The sequence below is a fragment of the Engystomops pustulosus genome, chromosome 6, assembly GCF_040894005.1.
Source record: "Engystomops pustulosus chromosome 6, aEngPut4.maternal, whole genome shotgun sequence".
NCBI lineage: Eukaryota > Metazoa > Chordata > Amphibia > Anura > Leptodactylidae > Engystomops > Engystomops pustulosus.
This window is the reverse complement of record NC_092416.1, coordinates 31,667,043-31,689,491: the sequence shown is the minus strand read 5'-3', so window position 1 is coordinate 31,689,491 and position 22,449 is coordinate 31,667,043. Positions and strand designations below refer to the sequence as shown.

Below are 22,449 nucleotides of genomic sequence, written 5' to 3'. Positions count from 1 at the left end.
AGCCCTCACACAGCTCTGTACACAGAAAAATGAAAAAGTTAGGGATTTTTGAGGGGTTAAAGAGGTTTTTCCCACGGATCAAAGTTAGACCCTATTCTGTGGATAGGGCCTAACTTGCTGATCAGTGGGGGTTTCAGAGATGAGACCCCCACAGATCACGAAAACAAGGGGATCTGATGGGGTCCCAGTTACCTCAGTAGGACCCCTCATCGCTGAAACAGACGGCCGCGCATGACCGTTCTGCTCCATACGTGTCAATGAAAACCTCATCACATCCTGCAAAAAATGACACCTCACCCAGCTCCATACGCCAAAGTATGAAAAAGTTATTGATGTCATATGGCAAAGTGCAAAAAATTGTACAAAAAGTAAGAATTTGTGAGAAAACATAATAAAACCTATATAAAGGTGGTATCCCTGTGATTGTACCGACCCAAGGAATAAAGAAGCATTGTCATTTGGAGCATTCAGTGAAAGCCTTAAAATTTGTGTCCACAAGAAATTGGCGCAAATGGGGTTTTTCTACAATTTCATGCATTTGGAATTTTTTAACTTTATTTTTCGATAGAAGTGAGTTGTGGCCAGTTCTATAGTAGTTACATACTTTATACGGTTGAAAAAAAAGACACCTTTCCATAAGGTTCGACCATGGAAGGGAAGGGATTGGATGAGAATTTTATTTAAGTCAAACAATTTTGTATATTATCACATAACCATTAATGTTTATAAAGACATCTAGACCCTTCTTGAAGCTCTCTGCTGTCCCTGCTGTGACCAGCGCCTGAGGCAGGCTTTTCCACAGATCTCACAGTAAAAAATCCCTGTCGATGTTGTTGATGATTAAACCCTGTTTTCTCCATATGGAGACAGTCCACTTGGGTGCTTTATCAGACATGTCTAAGGTAAAACTGTTCTAGCTGCCCAAGGAAACCCATCAGAGCTTAACTTTTATTTTCCAATTTTTTTTGTGCTCTCAAAAGTAAGATATGGCGACCCAAATTAACTTTTGTCATTAAAAAACTTTTTTTTTTGTGTACACATTATCAATAGACAAAATAATTTTGTGATGCAGTTTAGGTCCTTCTCAACGCGACACTCCTCCAGATTTACTCCCCCAAGGACATTTGTTGCATGTGGATTATTAGCCCCCAGATGCATAACCTTACATTTGTCCACATTGAACCTCATCCACGTCATATTTATATTTTTGGAATTCTGCTTATGTGATACCATGGTATGATATCTTAAAATATTTAGGCATTTTTTTTCTTTTGCAGATTTCTTTCAGAGGGCTCCTCCATTCCTCATCCAGCTCCAGAATATTTTGAGAAAATACCCAGATGGAGGACAAATACTGAAAGTATGATCAGATTTTTAAAAAATGTTTTTTTATGTTTTAAGTGAAGGTTTGCGCCACAATTGGGTAGGTAATTTATGGTTGATAGGGGTTTAAGGTGACCTCCAGATATTGGCTAATGATTGCGGTCATTGTGACGCAGCTACAGACAGGGCTGAGCCAGAAGCAGACAGCTCCCTCTGTATGTAGTGGTAATTTACCATAGGTTTATTGCAGGTTCAGCTCTCATTGAAGTGCATGGGAGCTATATCTGTAGTAACCTTGGACAGCCATTTCACTTTGGAGGGAGCCTAGAGTACTAGGCCACAGTAATGTAAGGCGCCCGGTCTATATGGAGGGATCCTCATGGTATTATAGTCATCCCATGGGTTAAGGATTTGTTGTTTTGGCGGGAACAATTTTCCCCTGAGAAATGCGTGTGTGGGGAGGGGGGAGAATTTATCATACACCGGGGCCCAAGTGGTGGCATATGATAAAGGCCAGGTCCCCCCCCTGTCCCACTGGATACATCAAGAGGCATAAGCTGGGCAAAGGTACGCCAGGTCTGACTTGGCATAGTTTTGCATAAAGACCTGCGAACAAAAGTTTTAAAAAAGTGCACAGAAACGCACTGTGCCCGCCCACTCCGCCAACGGCTGCCCCACTCTAAGCCCCCTCCATGCGGAGGGGGGAGTGGCGTGGCGGCGATAATAATTGGGGAAACAATAGCTGGTTGGTCAGGTGGTATAACCAATGGGTTTCTATCACCAGGGATAACAGCTGTTAACTGAAGGAAGCCCCTGTCACATGTGATGGGTGACGAGAATACATACGGGGTGTGCAGTAAGGTTTTTGTCTTACCTCAGAGGAAGTTCTTTGTATTTTCTTTTAATGTATATTGTCATAGCCTTGTTTGTTAACCCCTACGCGCACCAGGACGTTATAGTACGTCGCTGCGGGAAGATGCTTCCTGCACAGGGATGTTCTATAACGTCCCGCTTTTGGCACCGACCATCAGAAGCAGTGGCTGTCAGCTGTATATTACAGCTGACAACGCGCTCTAACACCTGCGATCGGAATCAAGCATGACGCGGCGTGTAAAAGAAAAGTCTTCCCCCTTTGGATCGAAACCCCTGTGCTGCTTAACGGGGGATCCGATCCACTTCTGGGCAGCCCTGAGGTCTACCAAGTGCCCCGGGGCTGCCCGATGTTCTTGGCAGTCAGACCCCGTCCGGGTCTGACTGTAAACTGTCTGCATGCCAGACAGATTACACTGCTCTACAATTAGTATTGTAGAGCAGTGTTTTGGACTTGAACCAGCGATCAGAGCATCTCTGTTTAGTGTTTTACTTCTACAAACTTGAACTTCAAAGTTTAACCGGTTAAGGACCGGGCCCTTTCCCGTTTTTTCATTTCCATTTTTCACTCCCCACCTTCAAAAATCTATAACTTTTTTATTTTTACACGTAAAAAGCTATGTGATGGCTCATTTTTTGCGTAACAAATTGCACTTCATAGTGATTGCATTGAATATTCCATGCCATGTACTGGGAAGCGGGAAAAAAATTCCAAATGCAGTGAAAATGGTGAAAAAGCGCATTTGTGTCGTATTCTTGTGGGCTTGGATATTACGGCTTTCACTTCACGCCACAAATGACGGATCTAATTTATTCTTTGGGTCAGTACGATTACAGGGATACCAAATTTGTATAGGTTTTATAATGTTTTCATACATTTACAAAAATTAAAACCTCATGAACAAAAATTTTTTTTTTTATTTTGCCGTCTTCTTGTGCTTATAACTTTTCCATACTTCGTTGTATGGAGTTGAGGGTGGTGTCATCTTTTGCGACTTTTGATGATATTTTCAATGATATTATTTTTAGGACTGTACGACCTTTTGATCACTTTTTATAGAATTTAAAAATTTTTTTTAAATGGCAAAAAAGTGCCAGTTTTGACTTTGGACGCGATTTTCCGTTGCGGTGTTAAACGCAGTGAAAAACCGTTATTATATTTTGATAGATCAGGCATTTATGGACGCGGCGATACCTAATGTGTTTATGATTTTTACTGTTTATTTATATTTATATCAGTTCTAGGGAAAGGGGGGTGATTTGAATTTTTAGGTTTTTTTATTATAATTTTTTTATTTTTATTTTATTTTTTTACTATTTTTCAGACTCCCTAGGGTACTTTAACTACAGTATGGCAGTATATGGGGATTTTACTCCTCATACATTACAATGTGCTGATAGCACATTGTAATGAATGGGTTAACCCGAAGTAGCTTCGGGTCTTCGTGAGCTTCGGGTCTTCGTGAGCTTCGTGACCCGAAGCTACTACCCGAAGCTACAGCGGCGATCAGCAAGAAAACCGTCACCGATCGCGGGTGTTACCGGTAAGCCTTTGCTGCAATATGCAGCAGAGACTTACCGGTTATGGAAAGGGCTCGGCCCGCGAGCCCTCTCCATGCATCGGAACGCGACCGCCGCCGTGAATACACGGCGGGCGGTCGCGAACCGGTTAAACATTAGAATAAATAAGAAATAAAAATAAAAGCCCCTAAAATGTCACTTTCCCGTAAAAACACTTAATAAAGTATAAAAAACACAAAAAATCCCACATATTTGGTATTGCCGTGTCTATAACAATCTGTATAATAAAAACTAATCGTTACTGGACCTGCACGGAAACGCTGGGGGGGCGGGGGGCGCAAATAATGTTCCGAAAAAAGATAATTTTTAATTAATACCTTTTTTAAAAAAAAATTCTCTAAAAAGTGATAAAAAAAAGTTGCGCACTCTAAAATAAAACCACTAAAAAGAACAACTCTTTGCGCAAAAATTAAGCCCTCACCATCATATGATAAGATTGTGATGCTAAAATGAACAAGATTTTCTCCAAATTAGTTTTTATTCAGTAAAATTGAATGAAATACACAAAACCCCCACATATTTGGTATCGCTGCGTCCGTAACAATCTGCATAATAAAACGAAATCATTATTTGATCCGCACAGTGAACACCTAAAAAAAACAACTCCAAAAAACATTCCGAAAAAAGATAATTTTTAATTAATACCCACAGGGCAGACTTGAAAATTTGAGTCCCGAAGGGGTTAAATTAATTAAGTTAAAGGTAGAATTAATTATATGAAGCGAATTGTGATACAGTTTTTTTTTTTATTATGAATTGAAGTTTATGACATTTTATTGTTAAAAGGAACTTGTCAGCAGAAACTTTCCTAATGAACCACTACCAGTATATTGTCAAGCAGCTTAACAACATCCAGATCAGGTTTCTTTCAAGGCCCAGTGTGGTGGCAGAAAATCATGTTTGAAGTAAAACGTATTTTGGTTGTATAAAGTCAAGGAGAAAGAGAGACAGTTCAGAACTGAAGTCAAGCTCTCCTCACCTCAGACTATCCCTGCATCCATGAACAACATAAACCAGCTCTCTTGAAGTCTTCAGCATGATGTCAATCACGCCAGGAGGGGGGGGCGTTCTGAGGTACGGACAGCTTGACTTTAGTGCTGAAATCTCCTTCTCCTTGACTTTTTACTACCATTTTATGTCTAATTTCAAGTTGACTTTGACCAGCACATTGGACCGCGATATAAAAAATTGAAGATGTTAACCTTCTTCACAACTTGCAGGTAGGGGTCAAATTCTGCAGAAAGGTACCCTTTAAAGTTAACAAATCTAGGCCATGGCCAAAATTTTATCCAAGTATGATCCCACTAAATTTTTACCTTTTTTTTCCATCACCAATCAGTTTTACTTCTGTTTTGCGTGTGAATAACATTTTGTAATCTTCTCTATTGTCCAGGAGCTGATACAAAATGCTGACGACGCGAAAGCGACAGAAGTCACCTTTGTCTATGATGAAAGGGAACACAGGACAGATACTCTCTATGCCGATGAGCAGCATGTCATCCAAGGTATTTTATGATAAAAAATCTTCAAGGAGAACTCCAAGCTCTTGTGGTCCAAATATTATGATAGGTGCAGGCAGGGCTGGATTAAGGGTTGGGCGCAAACTGGTGGGGGCCCTTCCAACAATGTTTTTGGAGGTATATGGAGGAGCCTTCCAGCCCCCTGTAGTATACAGCCACCAGCCCCCTGTAGTATACAGCCACCAGCCCCCTGTAGTATACAGCCACCAGTCCCCTGCAGAAAATGACGATCTCTGCGATCTCTCCCAGCGAAGGCAGCTGTGTCTCAATGACACAGCTGTCATCCTAGACCCCTTATGTGGGTTGCAGGCGGTCACGAGCCGCTGCGCATTGCACACAGAGATGGTCAGTGAGTCAGCTGAGCTGAGCCCCTGACTGTCGGAAACTGGTGGGGGCCCCTTAAAAAGTGAAATTGGTGGGGGCCCCAGGGCTTGAGCCCCATGAGCCCCTCCTTTAATACGGCCCTGGGTGCAGGAAAATTACAAAATAATCTACAACATGTCTCCTCCACTGCCATTGGCCTCAGAGGTTTATGACATAAGAATAGTGAGGCCTATGATTGGCTCAGCTATTATCAGCAATTCCCTGTGGGGAGGATGAGCGCTCATCTCTGGAAGCTGTGGCAGGATGAGTAAGTATAGCTTGGACAACTCTTTTGTCTTTACTAGGAGTCCTGTGGGTGGAGTTATCCGGACTCTTACAGTCCCTCCTAGGAGTCCAGTGGGTGGAGTTATCAAGACACTTACTGTCTCTCCTAGGAGTCCTGTCAGGATTTTCTCTTCTCCGTATCATATTAACCTACATATCACAGAGCTCTGCTTCTTTCAGGGCCCAGAGCTGCTGGAGGGGCCCTCATACGGCTGTACATAAAGAATCCATGGGGGCGAAGGGGGCTGTGTCTAGTGAAGGGGATTTTATAATAAAATAACCATGAAGGGGCTGGAATATTTTATGGAACAGGAGACTGTTTTAGTTTCTGAATGTTTAATGCCGCCATATGAGTTCACTGCAAAGAGGCATATTAAGGCTCTGTCGCCCAGGGGCCTACTGAAGCCAGGAGCCGACCCTGTAGGTTCTCCTCTGAAAATATTCTCTGGGCAAGAATTGAAGTCACTGTTTTTGTTCCAGGGCAATCTCTACTGGTGTACAATAATGAGATTTTTAGTGACCGTGATTGGGAAGGAATCCAGAGACCGGGAAATAGCATTAAACGCAAAGACCCGAATACTGTTGGAAGGTTTGGACTGGGCTTCAACTCTGTATATCACATGACAGGTTAGTCTGAACTCATTTCCCAAAAAATGTTTGCTTTTAGATTTTTTTGCTGTAAATACAGTGGCAACATGTTCAGTCCAGCAAAGGCAGGGGCATAAGTAGGAGATACTGTGCCCCAAAGCTGACTTCTGCATGGGGCCCTTTTCCCCTTTCGAAAATATATATACATATTTATACAGTCATACACACATATAGACACACACATACAGTTCTTCACTTATACAGGCACATGTATACACTCTTACATACATAGACATATCATTACAGGCGGTCCCCTACTTAAGAACACTCGACTTACATACGACCCCTAGTTACAAAGGGACCTCTGGATATTGGTAATTTATTGTACTTTAGTCCTATGCTACAATGATCAGCTGTAACAGTTATCACAGGTGTCTGTAATGAAGCTTTAGTGTTAATCCTGCTTCTTATGACAATCCAACATTTTTAAAATCCGATTGTCACAGAGACCAAAAACGTTCTGGCTGGGATTACAATGATAAAATATACAGTTCCGACTTACATACACATTCAACTTAAGAACAAACCTACAGACCCTATCTTGTATGTAACCCGGGGACTGCCTGTACGTATTTATACATTTATACATACAGTATATACACATCAAATACACACATACATAGTATATACAGTATACATCATATTATTACACATGGAGTGTATACAGTATAAATACACCATATATATACACACCTCATATAAACACAAAAAGTATTATACACCTTATAACATATACACATACATGCAGCATATACACATCACATTTACACCACATATAAAGCATATACACATCACATGTATACCACATATACACTTCGTATTTACTGATCCATTCAATTATGCACATATGTATATAATCCCTGTCGGGAAGCCTTCTTATCCCAGGGCCCAGTAGCTGTTGACCACAAGGGAGAAGTCTACATTAGGAAGAATAGATGAGAGATTCCAGTCCTGCCATTCAGCACCTGCCTCGGCTGTGTACTGTGGAAGATGTGCACTGTTATATACATATTATGCTGCAGATTGTACAGCATAATATGTACTGTATATAACAGTGCGCCTCCTCCATTCTTTAGTGTGGCAGGTAAGGTGGCCGGGCTCCTTGACACCCCAGGCCCCATAGCAACTGCTATGGCTGCTACTACTGTAGTTACGCCCCTAAGCAACTACATTCACTGCTATACGGTATAGCAGTATAAACATAACTCTGCTTCCTATATCTGATAGGGAAATATTTTGTAAAATTTTTGAAAGTTGCAATATTTGCTGGCGCTCCTGATGATAACTGGTTCTTCTGCTACTGTCTACTTCCTGCCCCCTGCTCAGCCAATCACCAGCTGGAGTGTGTCACTGTAGCTTGTGGTTGGCTGATCAAATTTTTGTGGAGGTGGGTCCAGGACATTCCTTTAAGATGTAAATATATTTTATGACTTTTTTTTTGTTCCTGTACAGATTACCCAGCCATTTTCAGTGGAAAGAATATCGGCATCCTGGATCCACAAGAAAATATATTCCACAGAGGAGGTCGTCTATGGAACATTGAGAAAAAAGATCAATTTTCAAAAGATTTAAAGGAACAATTTCAGCCTTTGAAAAATGTCTTGGAATCTCTCGGACTGGGCAGTTGGAAGAAAATCCTTGATTCTGGCTTTTTTAAAGGAACTCTCTTTTGCTTCCCACTCAGAACCTGTCCATCTGAGATATCTGAAAACCTATATAGCGTAGAAAGGGTTAAAGAACTCTTTGAATCTTTCACGAAAGATTCTAATATCGCCCTTCTGTTTCTTCGCCATGTTAAAAACATTTCTTTGAAGAAAATTGGAAAAGACGGAATAATGAAGACTCTTCTGACGGTGAATGTATCATCTGAAAAATTGTTAAACACAAATGGTCATGGAATGGCCATACAAACACTCAGGAAAGTTATTTCACTTCAGTACCTGGATAGTGACAAGGAAGAATGTGATTGGCTGGTGACCACCAGCAAAGATCTGGGGAATCTGTTTCCAGAACTGACTGTATTGAGTGAAAAATTGTGCAACGAACCTGTTCTTGACCTGGCGTACCCATTATGTAAGACTACTATGGGATTATTTGGAGGACGTCTGAGTTGCATTCTCCCACTCCCAGACAAGGAAGAAAACCAAACTGGACTTCCGTGCCTTATCAATGGATGCTTTGATCTAACCGATGACAGGAGAAGCTTGAAGTGGCCTGAAACTGACCAACAACACGATGAAGGTGCCAAATGGAACCAGATCCTAGTAGAAAAGGTTTTACCTTTCATTTATGCCCTGGCAGTAAAGAACGTTGTGACTATAGTAAAAACGTTAGAATTGTCTGCAGATGTGGCGTATGACATCTGGCCAGATCCTGAAAAAACCGAACATAAATTCAGATGGCACGGCATAGTAAAAAAGGTGGCCCTTTTACTAGATAAAGAGGAAGTCCTGCAAACAGCTGATACAACTCGGTGGATAACTTCTAGCGAAGCCGTTTTCCTGATTCTTAAAGATCTGGAAGTTCATAATTGCTTAGAAGAACTGCTTCTCCTTCTAAAGGTCCCTCAAGTTAAAGTTCCCGATCATGTTTTCAAAGTTCTAAGGATGGCAAAGAAGGACGTTTCCGATTTGAATATCGTGTCTCCGAGATTTGTGCGAAACCTGTTGCGTAAGGACAACTGGCATCATTTGTCGATGAAGAAGAAACTTTTGCTTCTGAAGTACGTCATCAGTGATGGACAGCACCGCAAGCTCCTGGACTTGAAATTACTACCGTTATCTGATGAATCGTTCACATTCTTCCGGAACACAGAGTTGAATGGCGTTGTTTACATTGACAGCAAAGAGTTTCCAAGGTGAGGACATTAGTCAATTAATTTTATCATCTCTTTGAAGTTTCACTTTAAGTGGAACACTTTAATATACATAAAAGGTACAATACACCCAAAACATAAACCTGTCAAATTAAAAAATATAAAACGGAAGTTACAAAACTTTATACATACAATACATACATAAAGGGACAAAGGAAACAAAATACCCTTACCATCAGATAGAGGCATCTCGGCTGAGGAACACAGCATGGAGACATCTGACCAGCCTTCTGATAAGAGTTCCTAGATTGACAAAACCTTTTTGCAGACTAATTTAAACCCATTGGTTTCCCCCCTCTTTCTCCCGGCTGTAATGTCACAGAGGAAGAGGTCTGCATTTCCTCCTCCCCCCAGAGAGTTACTTTCTGTGTCTGGGGTTTTATTAAAACCCCATAACTTTTGATTGGAAGATGGCACAACCGTGCCATTGCTTCCAATCATCAGGGTACCTCACTACCTCTCACCCTATACTGAACTTGGGTTGTCTAGGCCTAACATTAGGAGTGTTCTCCAATTAGACTGGGTTTCCTGCAGCTAGGCTTTTGATACGCGGGCCATGAGGTTCTCGATCCTATAACACTCCCCTGTAACTGAGGACCCATAATTATGAATTCTGTCCCAGTTATGGTCCTGGCTTTTGAAGGGAAAGCAACACAGTCTATTCCTTTTTATATTTTCTTCTCAAAACATGAGGGAGCAGAGGTATGAATGCTCACACTTGGTGCACAAACAGGCTTCCTCCCAATCTTTGGTCACAAAGAGACCTCCTGGGGTGGTCGGGGCCCCAGCTAACCCTGGCAGGTTGTAAAGAGTAAATAACATTTGCTCTTCTAAATGGAGTCTCATGCCTGTAGTGCGCTTTAGTTAGTTATAAAATTCAAAAAATTGCTGGTGCAATATAATCACACACATAATAAAAGTAAACTAAATATAACGTTACACTAAAACCCCTTCCTCTCATTGCTCTTAGAACTCTATTACCTGGTCTTGCACATCGGTTTATCCCAGAAGATCTGCCCGAGGAGCTACGTTTGTTCCTCGTGAATGTTGGAAACTCAAGTGAGTACATTCAGCACCTTTATATAGTTTAGGGTTTGTTCCCATTGGCTTGAAAATCTGCAGAGTTTAATTGAGGGAGCAGCAATTTTTCTTCCTGTAAAGAGAATTTGTAAGGGAATGCAGATTTTTCTTTTCAAAACTTTTTTTTTTATTAACTACACGTATAAAAGGAATATGTATATGTGACACTCATATGGTGAAAATTTCTTTAGTCATCACTTCTGGACAAAGATGAGGACGAGCAGACCCGATGGTCGGGTTTGACCATCTGAAGCGGACATATTGCCAGATTGGTGACTGTAGGGCCAATATGGAAAATTGTTGCCCCTGGCATTTGGCCATGGCTATGATTAGCCGGGGGGGTGGCTTGTCTAAAGGGGTGTCGATTTGCCATGGTTGTACAGCTGAACCCCAACTTGACCATCGGGTTTGCTCTTTTCTAGTGAGAACGCCACACACACCACAAGGAAATGGCTTGAGAAAGTGCAATAACGCGAAAAGGGCAGTCACCTTGTGGCGTACATGGTGTCCTCACTAGAGATAAGCAGAACCGATGGTCAAGTTCAGGTTCGACCACCTGACCTGGACACAGTATTGCCAGATTGGCAGCCGTACAACCATGGCGTCCTCATGTTAGTCCATGGCGTGCCATCTATACATTTTTTTTATATGTGCTAATAAAGTGTCTGCACCCTGTTCTTATGTTGCTACTCTACTCCCCCTACAATCCCGAACAGTGTCATTAAAGTTTCTATGTTCTTCCAAATATAGATCTTCGTTATTAGCGCCTATATAATTGGGGTACAAAGATATCAATCCTGTAGCCCTATTTAAGATCCCAGCTAAAACTTCTTCAATTTATTTATACATTTTTTTGTTTGTTTGTTTTTTTTTTTTAGGAACATTTAAGAATGTTGTGTGCTTGTCGATCGATGTTGTATGCAAGACCCTGCACAAGGCCCTTCCTCAGGAATGGCATACCAGCACTGACAAAATTCATTGGTATCCTGGAAAGTCTTCTAACCCACCACTACAATGGATTGTTACAATGTGGAACTTCCTCCAGCAACACAACAACATTTTAGATTCCTTCGAGAACCAGCCAATTGTGCCATTGACACTCATCAAAAAAAATTCTACTGACATTGTACTCACAAAGTTGAAAAAGGAAAAAATCCTCTTTCAAAATATGGATGGCCGTAGTATTACCGAGGGCATGAGTGTGATTCTGGAGAAAGCGGGTTTCATTATAATACGGGATAACAATGTTTGGATCCAGCACAAGAACCTACATTTGTTCATATTGGCTCCAACACCAAATAATATTCTACAGATGCTTTCCACATTGAAGTCTAACAAGATTTTGGAAGTCTTTAAGGGTGCTCCAAAAGAACATGTAAAGATGTTCTGTGACTGTTTTGCTCAGGCATACCAGTTTACCTCATCTGAGCTAAATATTTTATACAAGTTGCCAATCTTTTGCAGCGTCAAAACCATCACACCATCCTGTTCGGAGCTGGTGGCTGCCAGTGGCTTAACAGCAATCGACTGCAACACTGTCCCAGCCGTTCCAGAAACCTTAGTTTTCCCAGATGTTGTCATAAAATGCAAAGATGAATCTGAAAGGAGGCTCCTAAAGCTCATGAAAGTCCAGTTTCTAAATGCAGTAGATGTTGCTACATTTGTGGTAAAAGCAATCCAAAAGGGCTACTATGCCAAACATCAACGTGAAGTTCAAAACGTGATGTTTTGGATATTGAGAAATGGATACGTACTGTTCACTCAGAGCAACCAGCTGAAATCAATGTGCAAAGACCTTCCGTTCATACCATGCAATGGTCATCTGCAACCACCATCTGTCCTTTACGATCCTGAAATTGACACTTTCAGAGTTTTGTTTGAGTCTGAAAAATTTCCACCAGTGACTTATCACGAAGATTCAATACTGTTGTCTCTACGGATGTTAGGCTTATTAGATTCCATACAAAAGATCACACCAGAGGATGTTTTAAAAATTGCTCAAAAACTGAGACAAGGTGGGGATGTGTCTACCTGCTTGAAGAAAGCCGAAGCCCTTATTGAGGTTTGCAACAAAACTATGGTTTTAACAAAGTTCAGTTCACACAATTTAAACGCACTCTGTGATCTTTGTTGGGTTCCTGTGGTTTCTAAAAGTTTGCAGCCTAAATTAAGCAAGCCAAAAGCTATGAGAAGCATGAAGTACTGTAGTATAGTTGAATTTGCAATGCCTCTGACCAACTGTTTTACGGAAAAGGCCAATGAAATTCTTGGCTTGAATGATCTACCACCCTCGGAAAAAGTTGTAAAAAATCTTGAACTGCTAAGCCTCAGTTATGATTCGATGGACCAGTACTCCCTTTATAGGAAACTCCATGACATTTATAAGTACATACAAGATCACATCGCACAATTTCAAAGTGATATTCTCAAACAAGTTGTGATTTGGAATGGAAGTGGCTTCTCGTTGCCACATGAGACTGTTTTATGTTACCCTGAGGGCTTGGATCTTTCTTCCTACGTGAATAAAGTATCGCCGGACTTTTTAACATACAGATATCTTTTTGCTCGATGTGGTGTAAAAACTATGTTACCACAAGAAGAAGTCCTTAATATACTATATACACTGAAAGATCGTATAGATGAGGAAAATTCTGATTCTGGATCTCCTAAAGACCTTAAGCTTGTAATTTCAATTTTGGACTGGATGAAGGTTAACGGTGTAGATGGAACAGATGATCTCCCTATCCCGGTACAGTCTGACAAAAAGTGTTTCCTCCTGAAACCACTCTCCGAGACTTTATACTGTGACATGGAGAAGCAGTATTTAAGCAGTGCTGCTATGGACTATGATGTCCTACATGAAGAAATTCCGGTGGCCACAGCTAAATACCTAAATATTCCGTTTCTGAGCACCTGGGTGTTAAAACCAGAGTTTTTTGATCCTTGGGGACCATCTGAACCAGTGACTTTGAGAATTAAAAATATTCTTCGAGAATATAGTGAACATGTGGAACTTTTTAAAGAAATGATACAGAATGCAGATGACGCAGATGCAATAGCTTGCCATTTTTTAGTCGACATGAGACAGAATTGTGAAACCAGACAAAAACTAATTGACCCTGGAATGGGCAGATGTCATGGACCTGCCCTGTGGTCTTACAACAACAGTAAATTTACAGAGGCAGATTTTACCAATATTGTACGCATCGGAGCAGCTACTAAAGAAAATCAAGTGCAGAAGATTGGTAAATTTGGCTTGGGGTTCAACACTGTGTACCATATAACAGATGTACCTTCTATAATGAGTGGTTCAAAAGTTCTCATCTTTGACCCAAATGCCAACCACTTGCAGAAACACATTTTAAAGAGCAATCCAGGCATGAAGTTGGACCTCCAGAATAATTCTAAACTTCTTCATATATTTTCTGACCAATTCCAGCCATTTGTTGATGTGTTTGGTTGCAAACTTGTACAGCCTTTTCACTTTGATGGAACGCTTATACGTCTACCATTCAGAACTGAAGAAGAAGCTAGAGAAACTGAAATTTGTCAGCAAGCCTTTAGTAATGAGCAGATAAACCTGATCATGACGGATTTTGAAAACTCATCAGAGACTCTTCTTATTTTCCTAAGAAATGTAAAAGAAGCAAGTTTAAGTCATTTGTCCAATGGTTCAAATCCTGGATCTCAGACCAAAAAAGTTCATGTTAAAAAAGTAACGGTGAAAGAACTGCTTCTTTCTCAAGTTGTCCCACTACAACAAGAGCAGCTGAAAGCATCTAAGCAGTTATGTGTACAAATGGACACCTTGGATATTAACTGCACAAAAATAGTAAAAATTGGTGTACAGAGAACAAAATCAACTGGTGGGAAATTCTACGTTGTACAGTCTGGCTTTGGAATAAAACAATCTGTCCAGAATTTTATACAAAAAGAAAACCTAGTTTGTCTCCCAGTTGCTGGAGTTGCCCTCCCCCTGAAGAAAAATCCTAATAATGGAAAGTGGACTTCTAATTTAGAAGGTTTTGAAGGTTTGGTGTTCTGTTTCCTTCCTCTCCCGGTATCTACTGGGCTGCCTTTCCATATAAACGGAACCTTCTCTGTTATGTCAAATAGAAAGACCTTATGGGAAACCACTACAAAAGGTGAATGGAATAAACATTTGCTCTGTGACGCCGTGTTAGTTGCTGCCCTAACTGCGTTACTGCAACTGCAAGAGATGGCCAAAAATGGCGAAATTGAGGGCTACAGCTATCACACATTTTGGCCTGATGTAACAAAAGTGAACACTCATTTCATGGAAATGGTTAAGAGCTTTTACCATGCAATAGCTTTCGGACTAGAAGGTTCCTTGCCTCCTCTGTTTAGCAATGGACAAGAATTCTGCACAATAAAACATGCCTGCTTCCTAGATCTAGAAATGTTTGAGGATGAAACCATACAACGGCTTGCCAAAAAAGTGTTTTCCATGCACCTAAAAAAGCCATACATGGCAGTCGACCTCCCAAGTTGGGTTAAACACTGTTTCTATGTGAGTAATGGCCACAGCGAGCTCCAGAAAAACTTCTACAGCTGCGAAAGATTCTACAGAGAGGTTGTAATTCCGAACTTGGACTGTTTAGATACACAAGACCGAAATGACTTAATAATATATGCCATAGACCTGAAAAATAAGGAGCTGAACAGTTTGCTGATATCCACACCTTGCATCCCATCATCGTTGCATGGCGAATTGCAATTTATAAAAAATTTGGTGCACCCAAAGGGCAAAGTTTCACCACTGTATGACCCTGAGGAAGGATGTTTTCCTCATGGGGCAGAGTTTCTTGACCTAGAAAGGTTAGAGTCCCTACATAAACTGGGCTTACTTAAGAACAGATTACCTCTTAGGGAACTGATATTGAGAGCATGTAAAATTAAACATGTCTGGACATACGATCGCACGAAGGCTTTAAAACAAATCACTTGCGTAGTGGAACTATTGAATGATCTCCTTGAGGAAAATGGCTCCATCGTAAACCAAGACTTTCAAAATATTACATTCCTTCCTGCAGTGCCTCCACAAAGCAATGCTGTGGAACTACAAGATCTAACGTTAATGAAGGCAAAGGACCTTTATCATTACAAACATAAAGCACTCGTCAATATGATCTACCCAGTCCTCGGCCTTAAATTGCCTGATAAAGTGACGACTTTCCTCGGCATTAATCGTAAGCCTTCCTTCCAGGTTGTTCTATCTCAGCTTCAAAAAACCTCAGAAGCTGTGAATTTCCTGAACAGTGATGAGTCATTTGTCATTGCAAAAGAGTGTTACAGTTATTTAAATAAATTCCTACAAAAGGAACCAAACAACGCTGGCCTCGTAAAGACACAAGCCTCTGCTTTCGCTTTTGTGTACGTCGATAATGAATTTGTGCCAGTGAATGCTGTTGCACACACAATTTCTTTTGATGCTTCCCCTTATTTGTATAAACTACCAAAGACGTATGACAAATTTGAAGAATTATGGGAGTGTGTGAACATTTGTAGAGAGTTCTCTTTTCTCCATTACTTTGGCATCTTGGAAGAGATGGCTACTAAGCACCAAGGTAGCCCACTTTCCGAAAAGGAACTGATTCTGGCAATAGACTTGATTAATCACAGCATTGAAAACATTGCAAATGGTGGTCGCGAGTCATTTGACCAAAGGCAAGTATTTGTGCCCGACACAAAGTGTATTTTGCGCCATGCGGATAAAATCTTTTACAATGACACCCCCTGGCTCCCATATGACACAGAGCTTAACTACTGCAATGACCGAATTCCTCGAGCTGTGGCTTTGAAATTGGGAGTCAAAACAAGAAAACATCATACGCTTCAGAAATTAAAAATTTCTGGTCTTTCCAAATGGGCTTCCCAATTTGGTGCAAAGGAAGAAATTACTACTCGGATCAAAAATATTTTGAAGGAATATTCTTCCAAAAAAGATATTCTTAAAGAGCTGCTTCAAAATGCCGATGATGCCGAGGCTACAGAGGTTCATTTTGTGCTGGATTGCAGAAAACATAAAAAAGAAATGGTGTTTGGACCTGAGTGGCACCCACTACAAGGTCCGGCCCTATGTGTTTACAACAACAAGACATTTAACGCTGAAGATATCGAGGGAATTCAACATCTAGGTATCGGTGGCAAGGAGTATCGTTTAGACAAAACGGGGAAGTTTGGTCTTGGCTTTAATTCTGTATACCACATAACAGATTGCCCTTCCTTTGTGAGTGCTGATACCATGATGGGTGTTTTTGATCCTAACCTTCTGTTTTTGGACTGTTCTGATGATACCAGCCCAGGTGGAAGTTTTACAGTGAATGATGAGTTCATAAAGACGTTTCCGGACGTGTATGACACCTTTTTACCATCCGAGTTCAATCTGCAGGAAGGAACGATTTTCCGATTACCCCTCAGAATGGCGAACACAGTGTTAAGGTCGAAAATAAGTGAGCAGACGTCATCGCTACAAGACATCCGAAACATGTGTGAAGAACTTAATAAAGATGGAGACTTGATTCTCTTTTTAAATTCTGTTAGAAAAATCACATTCTCTGAGATTTCAGAAACTGGACATTTCGAGGAAAAATTTTCAGTGGAAACTAAAATTGATGAGGTCAGTGCAAACCAAATTTCTTTGTTTCAACAAAGGCTCGGCAGATATAACACGGATCATGTATCTGAGAACTCTCCTTTCAGGATAGCCTCAAATGTTGAAATAAAACACAACCGCTCTGAATCTACATCCCGCTGGCTTATAGTTCGTCAACTAGGCACAGAAAACCTGGATGTCTATAACACCATAACTAACAATTTACAACAAGTTATTATACCGCATGGCTCAATAGCTGCCTGCCTTAATAAGCCAGTTAAAGGTAGAGCTTTCCGTACTTTACCTCTTCCTCTGGAAACTGGTCTCCCGGTACATATAAATGCAAATTTCATTGTGGATGCAGCGCGTAGAAATTTCTGCAAGGAAGATGGTGATAGCCCCAAAACTGCATGGAACATGTTTATCCTCTCTAACATCACAGCACCGCTGTATTGCTACCTCCTTAAGTGTCTACGGGATGAATTAACAAAAAATAAAGGGAAATCACTACATTTCCCAAGTTTTGACTCATGCAAACTATTTCTTGATAATTTCGTATCACATTTCCCTATAAATACTGAACACGTGCCACCAGAGTACAGGACTGTAGTTACAAAGGTCTATTTGACCATCTCTGAGCAGAAATTGCAAGTAATTCCGATTTACAAAAGATGCAATACAAAAACCATTGCAGAGAAAAATGGTGTAGTTGTCGAGTGGTCAAGTATTGGAAAACCTTCCATTATTGAAGAGCCATTCTTTTTCATTCCAGAAGAAAACAAAGGCATTGAATTTATCCTTCACCATCTCAATATGAAGCTGTCTTGTGCAAGAGACTTATGTGTAGCTTTTAAAGATGCCGGTGTAAATGTAATTGAACTAAACTCACAAACTCTCTGCCGTTTCTTGATGGAAATCCCTTTACTTCCCCATGGAAATTCCCTACCTGCCCCCGTCAGTAGTTCTATATTCAGAAAAGAGGAAAATTGTCAAGCGCTTTTAAACTATTGTTTAAAAGATCATATAACAATAAAAGTTGACCTGCAAGGAGTTCCTCTGTTGGTTACTGTAGACGGCATGCTTCATTACTTTGACCGAGATAAACCCAAATTTCCACGAACTTTCTCGGCCTTGTTCCCTGCTGCAAGTAGTCAATTTATAAGTTCCAGGGATACTGGTGTTTTGGAAACGTATAAATTTGTGAAACGTTTAGATGTTCAGAGTTCTGCCCCTTTTGTTAAGGATCACCTGGGTCCAATGTATGAAATTTCTCCCGAAACAAGTTCATCACCTCTTCCACTTTCCAATGAGATGGCTAATTGGCTAAAAGGTTTGTGGTCTTTCTTTAGTCATGAAGTGAGAAGGCAGAAGGGAAAGGAAATATTTGATGAAATTCGTAATATCTTTCATCGATGGGCAATTGTGCCGGTTTGTTTCAAACAGCCATCCCAAGAAAAATCTAGCAAAAAGCTTCTTCCTCTTTCTGATCTAAAAAATATTTTCATTCCTAGCACAAGTGACCTGACTATGTGCCTTTTGAAACTTGGATTTCCAGAATTAATAATATCTGTGCTTTATGATTCTGTTTATGAGTCTATCATTACATTTCTTGAACCACACATGTTGAATACAGAAAATCTTGAATTGGTACTACAACAACTAAGTGTCAGAAAAGACCTTCAGTGGACACTAACTGATGCTGAAAATGGTAAGCTTCTGTACTGGATCTTGGATAAATTTCCATCTCAACAAAACAAGGACACTCTACTAAGGTACCTCAAGACATTACCCTTGTTTGAAACCATTCAAGAGAAGAGACAGAATTTAGTTGGATATAGAAAGATCTTTCTGCTGGACGCAACATTTGACCTGAAACCTTTTCAACTTTGTGACCTTCATCCTTCAACAATTTACCTTAAAAATACTCATCTTAACCAGATGGCAAGTAGAATTATGAACATCCCATCGATTAATGACCTGGATTTACTCGCTGATCATCTTCTTTCCGATCTTGCCTCCCTCAATGAGAAGCAGTTACAGCATATTTTACGCATGGTTTTACATCTGAAAAATAGTTTCGGTTACCAAAAAAAGAAAGAACAGATTATCTCGTCACTGAAATCTGCAGAACTCATCAGAGACAAAAGTGGAGTACTTCGAAAGGTATCATACTTCTTTGATGATCAGATGGAACTCTTTTCCGTGTTAGAGCTTCAGCAATATTTTATCCCCCCAAATTTCTGGGAAGTGTTTAAATATCTAAAACTGGAATTACATTGGCTTTTGCAAAGTCTTGGAATGAGAATCTCTCTTACAGAAACTGATTTCATTAGGTTTGCAACTGAAATTGAGAAAAAGGCAAAATGCTCTTCCTCTTTGGAATCCCTTCATGCCAAGTCTAAAGCATTGTTTGAGTATTTGCTATCCATGGATTTACAAAAAACAAGCAATACATTTGCCACTGACGTCGGAAACATTGCTTTTGTTGTTCCATTTAAATGTAATAAGAAACTGATGGCGCTCCACCCTTCATTCACTGCAAACGTTGCTACAATTGCCCTCAATGGTTCATTATTGAAGGCAAAGGATTATGATTCATTCGTTTGGACATCTATGCCATTGTTTACCAGCACTGCACACAGCAAAAATATTCATTTGTTTTTTGAGAAATGTGGAGCACTGCACGAGCCACCTATTGGAAAAGTCATTGATAACATAAAAAATGTATGCAAAGTCTCATGTCCTAGTAAAGACCAAATCACAAACCAAACCAGAAGTGATGTTATGGAACAGATCTACAACTTCCTTCAAACAAAAGGTGATGGAATTGACATTACATCTTTAAAGGATATTCCGTGTATTTTAGTAAATGATAAAAAGGATATTGCATTCCCAAAACAAGTTGTTTTCAGTCTTCACATGGAGAAAAATTTGTGGCCATACTTGTATAAAGTGCCTCCACTGCTTGCACTTTACAGTAGTCTCTTCCAAAAAGTAGGAGTTGAGGCTGAAGCTTCCATCTTCCATTTTGCTAATATACTTTCAGCAATTTGTGCAGAGACATTAGATAAGAAAACGTTGCATCCTAATCTGCTAATAACAGTCTCAGAAGCATCGAAACGACTTTTCAGTTTGATAAAGGACCATGCCGACACTCAGCAGCTCACGTCTCTACATCTTTTAGCCGAGGATGGCAAACTCTACGAGTCCTCTTGTCTGGTCTTCAACAATTGCCGATCTCCCACTGTGTCAGACAAACTAAGTGGTCTGTTTAAGTTTGTTTGCACTGAAGCCATAGATCAGAAGATGGACCTGTATACCCTAGAAAATCTTCTGAAACGTTTACCAAAAAAGATCCGTCCTCAAATGCTGTCAGAAATTACACAGGAGTTTTTTGGCGTCGATGAAGAAAACCTTTGTTCGTATGGTGACCAATGCCCATTAAAATTAAAGTTTGAAAAACTATTTTTTTCTTCAATATTTCAAGATGCTCTCGTTTGTCTACTTCAAAACCAAAGTGAAGGAAAAATGACAGAGGAGGAGGCGACAAGGAACTGGAACCTTATCTTTGGAACACTGGAAATTATATGTTACTCACAGTTACAAACTGTCCTAATGTATGGAGAAAAAGTTTTGGATGGTACACAATGCAGAAAGACTGTGTTTGCAAAAAACACCAAGCAGGGCGGATGTCAAATATATTTCCAACATAATGACTCAATGAAATCCAGAAAGATGATACACATTGTACAAGTTCTTACAGCAGAAATTAACAATCTGATGGATAATGTATTAACAATGAAGTCATGTAATGTTGTAATGCAGATGCTCGCTTGCAATAATCCCAATGAAATAACGGAAGTGCTGAAAGAACATGACTTGTGGAATAACAGAAGCACTCGTAGTACATTCTCTTTACCAAAGCCAGGTGACAAAATTTCCAGCGAATGGTATGACTGTTTAGATATGAGCATTATAAATACATTCAAAGTGAATGACTACGTTGGCTACATGATTCCGTCAGAAGAGGAAGAATGTTACCTATACGCTGTGATTGAGGAGGAGCTGGGTACAAAGATGGTTGGAAGCTGTGAAGTTGAAATGTATCTCATAAACATTGGCCAAAATAAAACCATTGTGGTCAGTGTACTTGATTTATACCAGTTCAAGAGATCTGAAAGCCAAAGTGCCAAAACACTAGTTTTGCATGAGAACCCACAACCTCACAATGACGCGCAGTCAAACATTCAAGACGTGTCCATTGAACACCTGAAAAAAGAGATTGATGTTTATTTGGACAAAATCTGGGGATTGCCTGAAAACGAACGCAATACGGCCATAAGACGACTATATCTGAAATACCATCCAGACAAGAACATCAACCATGAGGAACTATACACAGAAGCTTGCAAATATCTCCAGCAAAGAATTAAGGAAATGGCATCTGGTAAAAGTATGAGCCATCACACTTCATCATCATCAAGCAATTTTTACACAAATACCGGTGGCTTTTCTAACTCTTGGGCAAAATGGGACGGTCAAGCTTCCAGCCACAAGCGACATCGTCAACGCTTTTCCAGAAGAACCCGATGTAATTATGACTTTTGGGGATACTATAGCACACCTACCCACCCGAAACCTCAAGAAGCAGAACGATGGCTGAAGCAAGCGAAATGTGATCTTAAAGCTGCGGAACACGATGTTGGACATGGTCACACTGAATGGGTGTTTTACAAAGTACACCAGGCTGTGGAGAAAGCTTTATATGCAGCACAGTATATCAAGAAAGGGGAAATAAACAGAGATGAGACCATAGTCTCTTTAGCAGAGACTGTTTCTACTTATTGTAGCAGCCTAAAAAGCGTTCGGGATGATGTGACCCAACTGAAAGCATGTGGAGTAGATAGAGAAAAAACCCAATATCCCACTTGCCATCCTCTACCTGGCATCCCAAATAATCGGGTAGACCCAGGCCAAGAACATAAGGTCATTGCTCTAGGAAAGAACGTTCTACAGAAGATCGAGAGTTACATATAAGATAAGAATGCACAATGTTACATTTCTTAAAACTAATTTTTTTTTCATGATTCCTTATATTTGTAAATTTCTGGTATTTTTTTTTGGTACTGTTTTTGTATTTTATTAACTAGTTCAGAATATTATTATAAGTTACTAAATGAGAAATTCTTCATTCCGTTCCAGCATCTATGCATTTTTTGGTTCTGTGTATAAACGCACAATTTTGTATTCCAAAAACAATGTGCCTTAGTAAACTGTTAGATGCATAA

At 40.2% G+C, this 22,449-nt stretch overlaps 1 protein-coding gene across 2 annotated transcripts in view; it reads left to right on the top strand.

The window, feature by feature from the left end:
- The window catches only part of LOC140134826 (sacsin-like), a 35,873-nt gene extending 13,424 nt beyond the window's left edge, over positions 1-22,449 (top strand). For both annotated transcript variants that reach the window (XM_072155494.1, XM_072155493.1), the window contains exons 4-9: positions 1,278-1,360; positions 5,168-5,279; positions 6,423-6,569; positions 8,043-9,447; positions 10,436-10,524; positions 11,424-22,449. In XM_072155494.1, the coding sequence (XP_072011595.1) occupies positions 1,278-1,360; positions 5,168-5,279; positions 6,423-6,569; positions 8,043-9,447; positions 10,436-10,524; positions 11,424-22,198 (12,611 nt within the window). In that variant the 3' untranslated portion in view covers positions 22,199-22,449. The remainder of the gene's footprint in view (positions 1-1,277; positions 1,361-5,167; positions 5,280-6,422; positions 6,570-8,042; positions 9,448-10,435; positions 10,525-11,423) is intronic.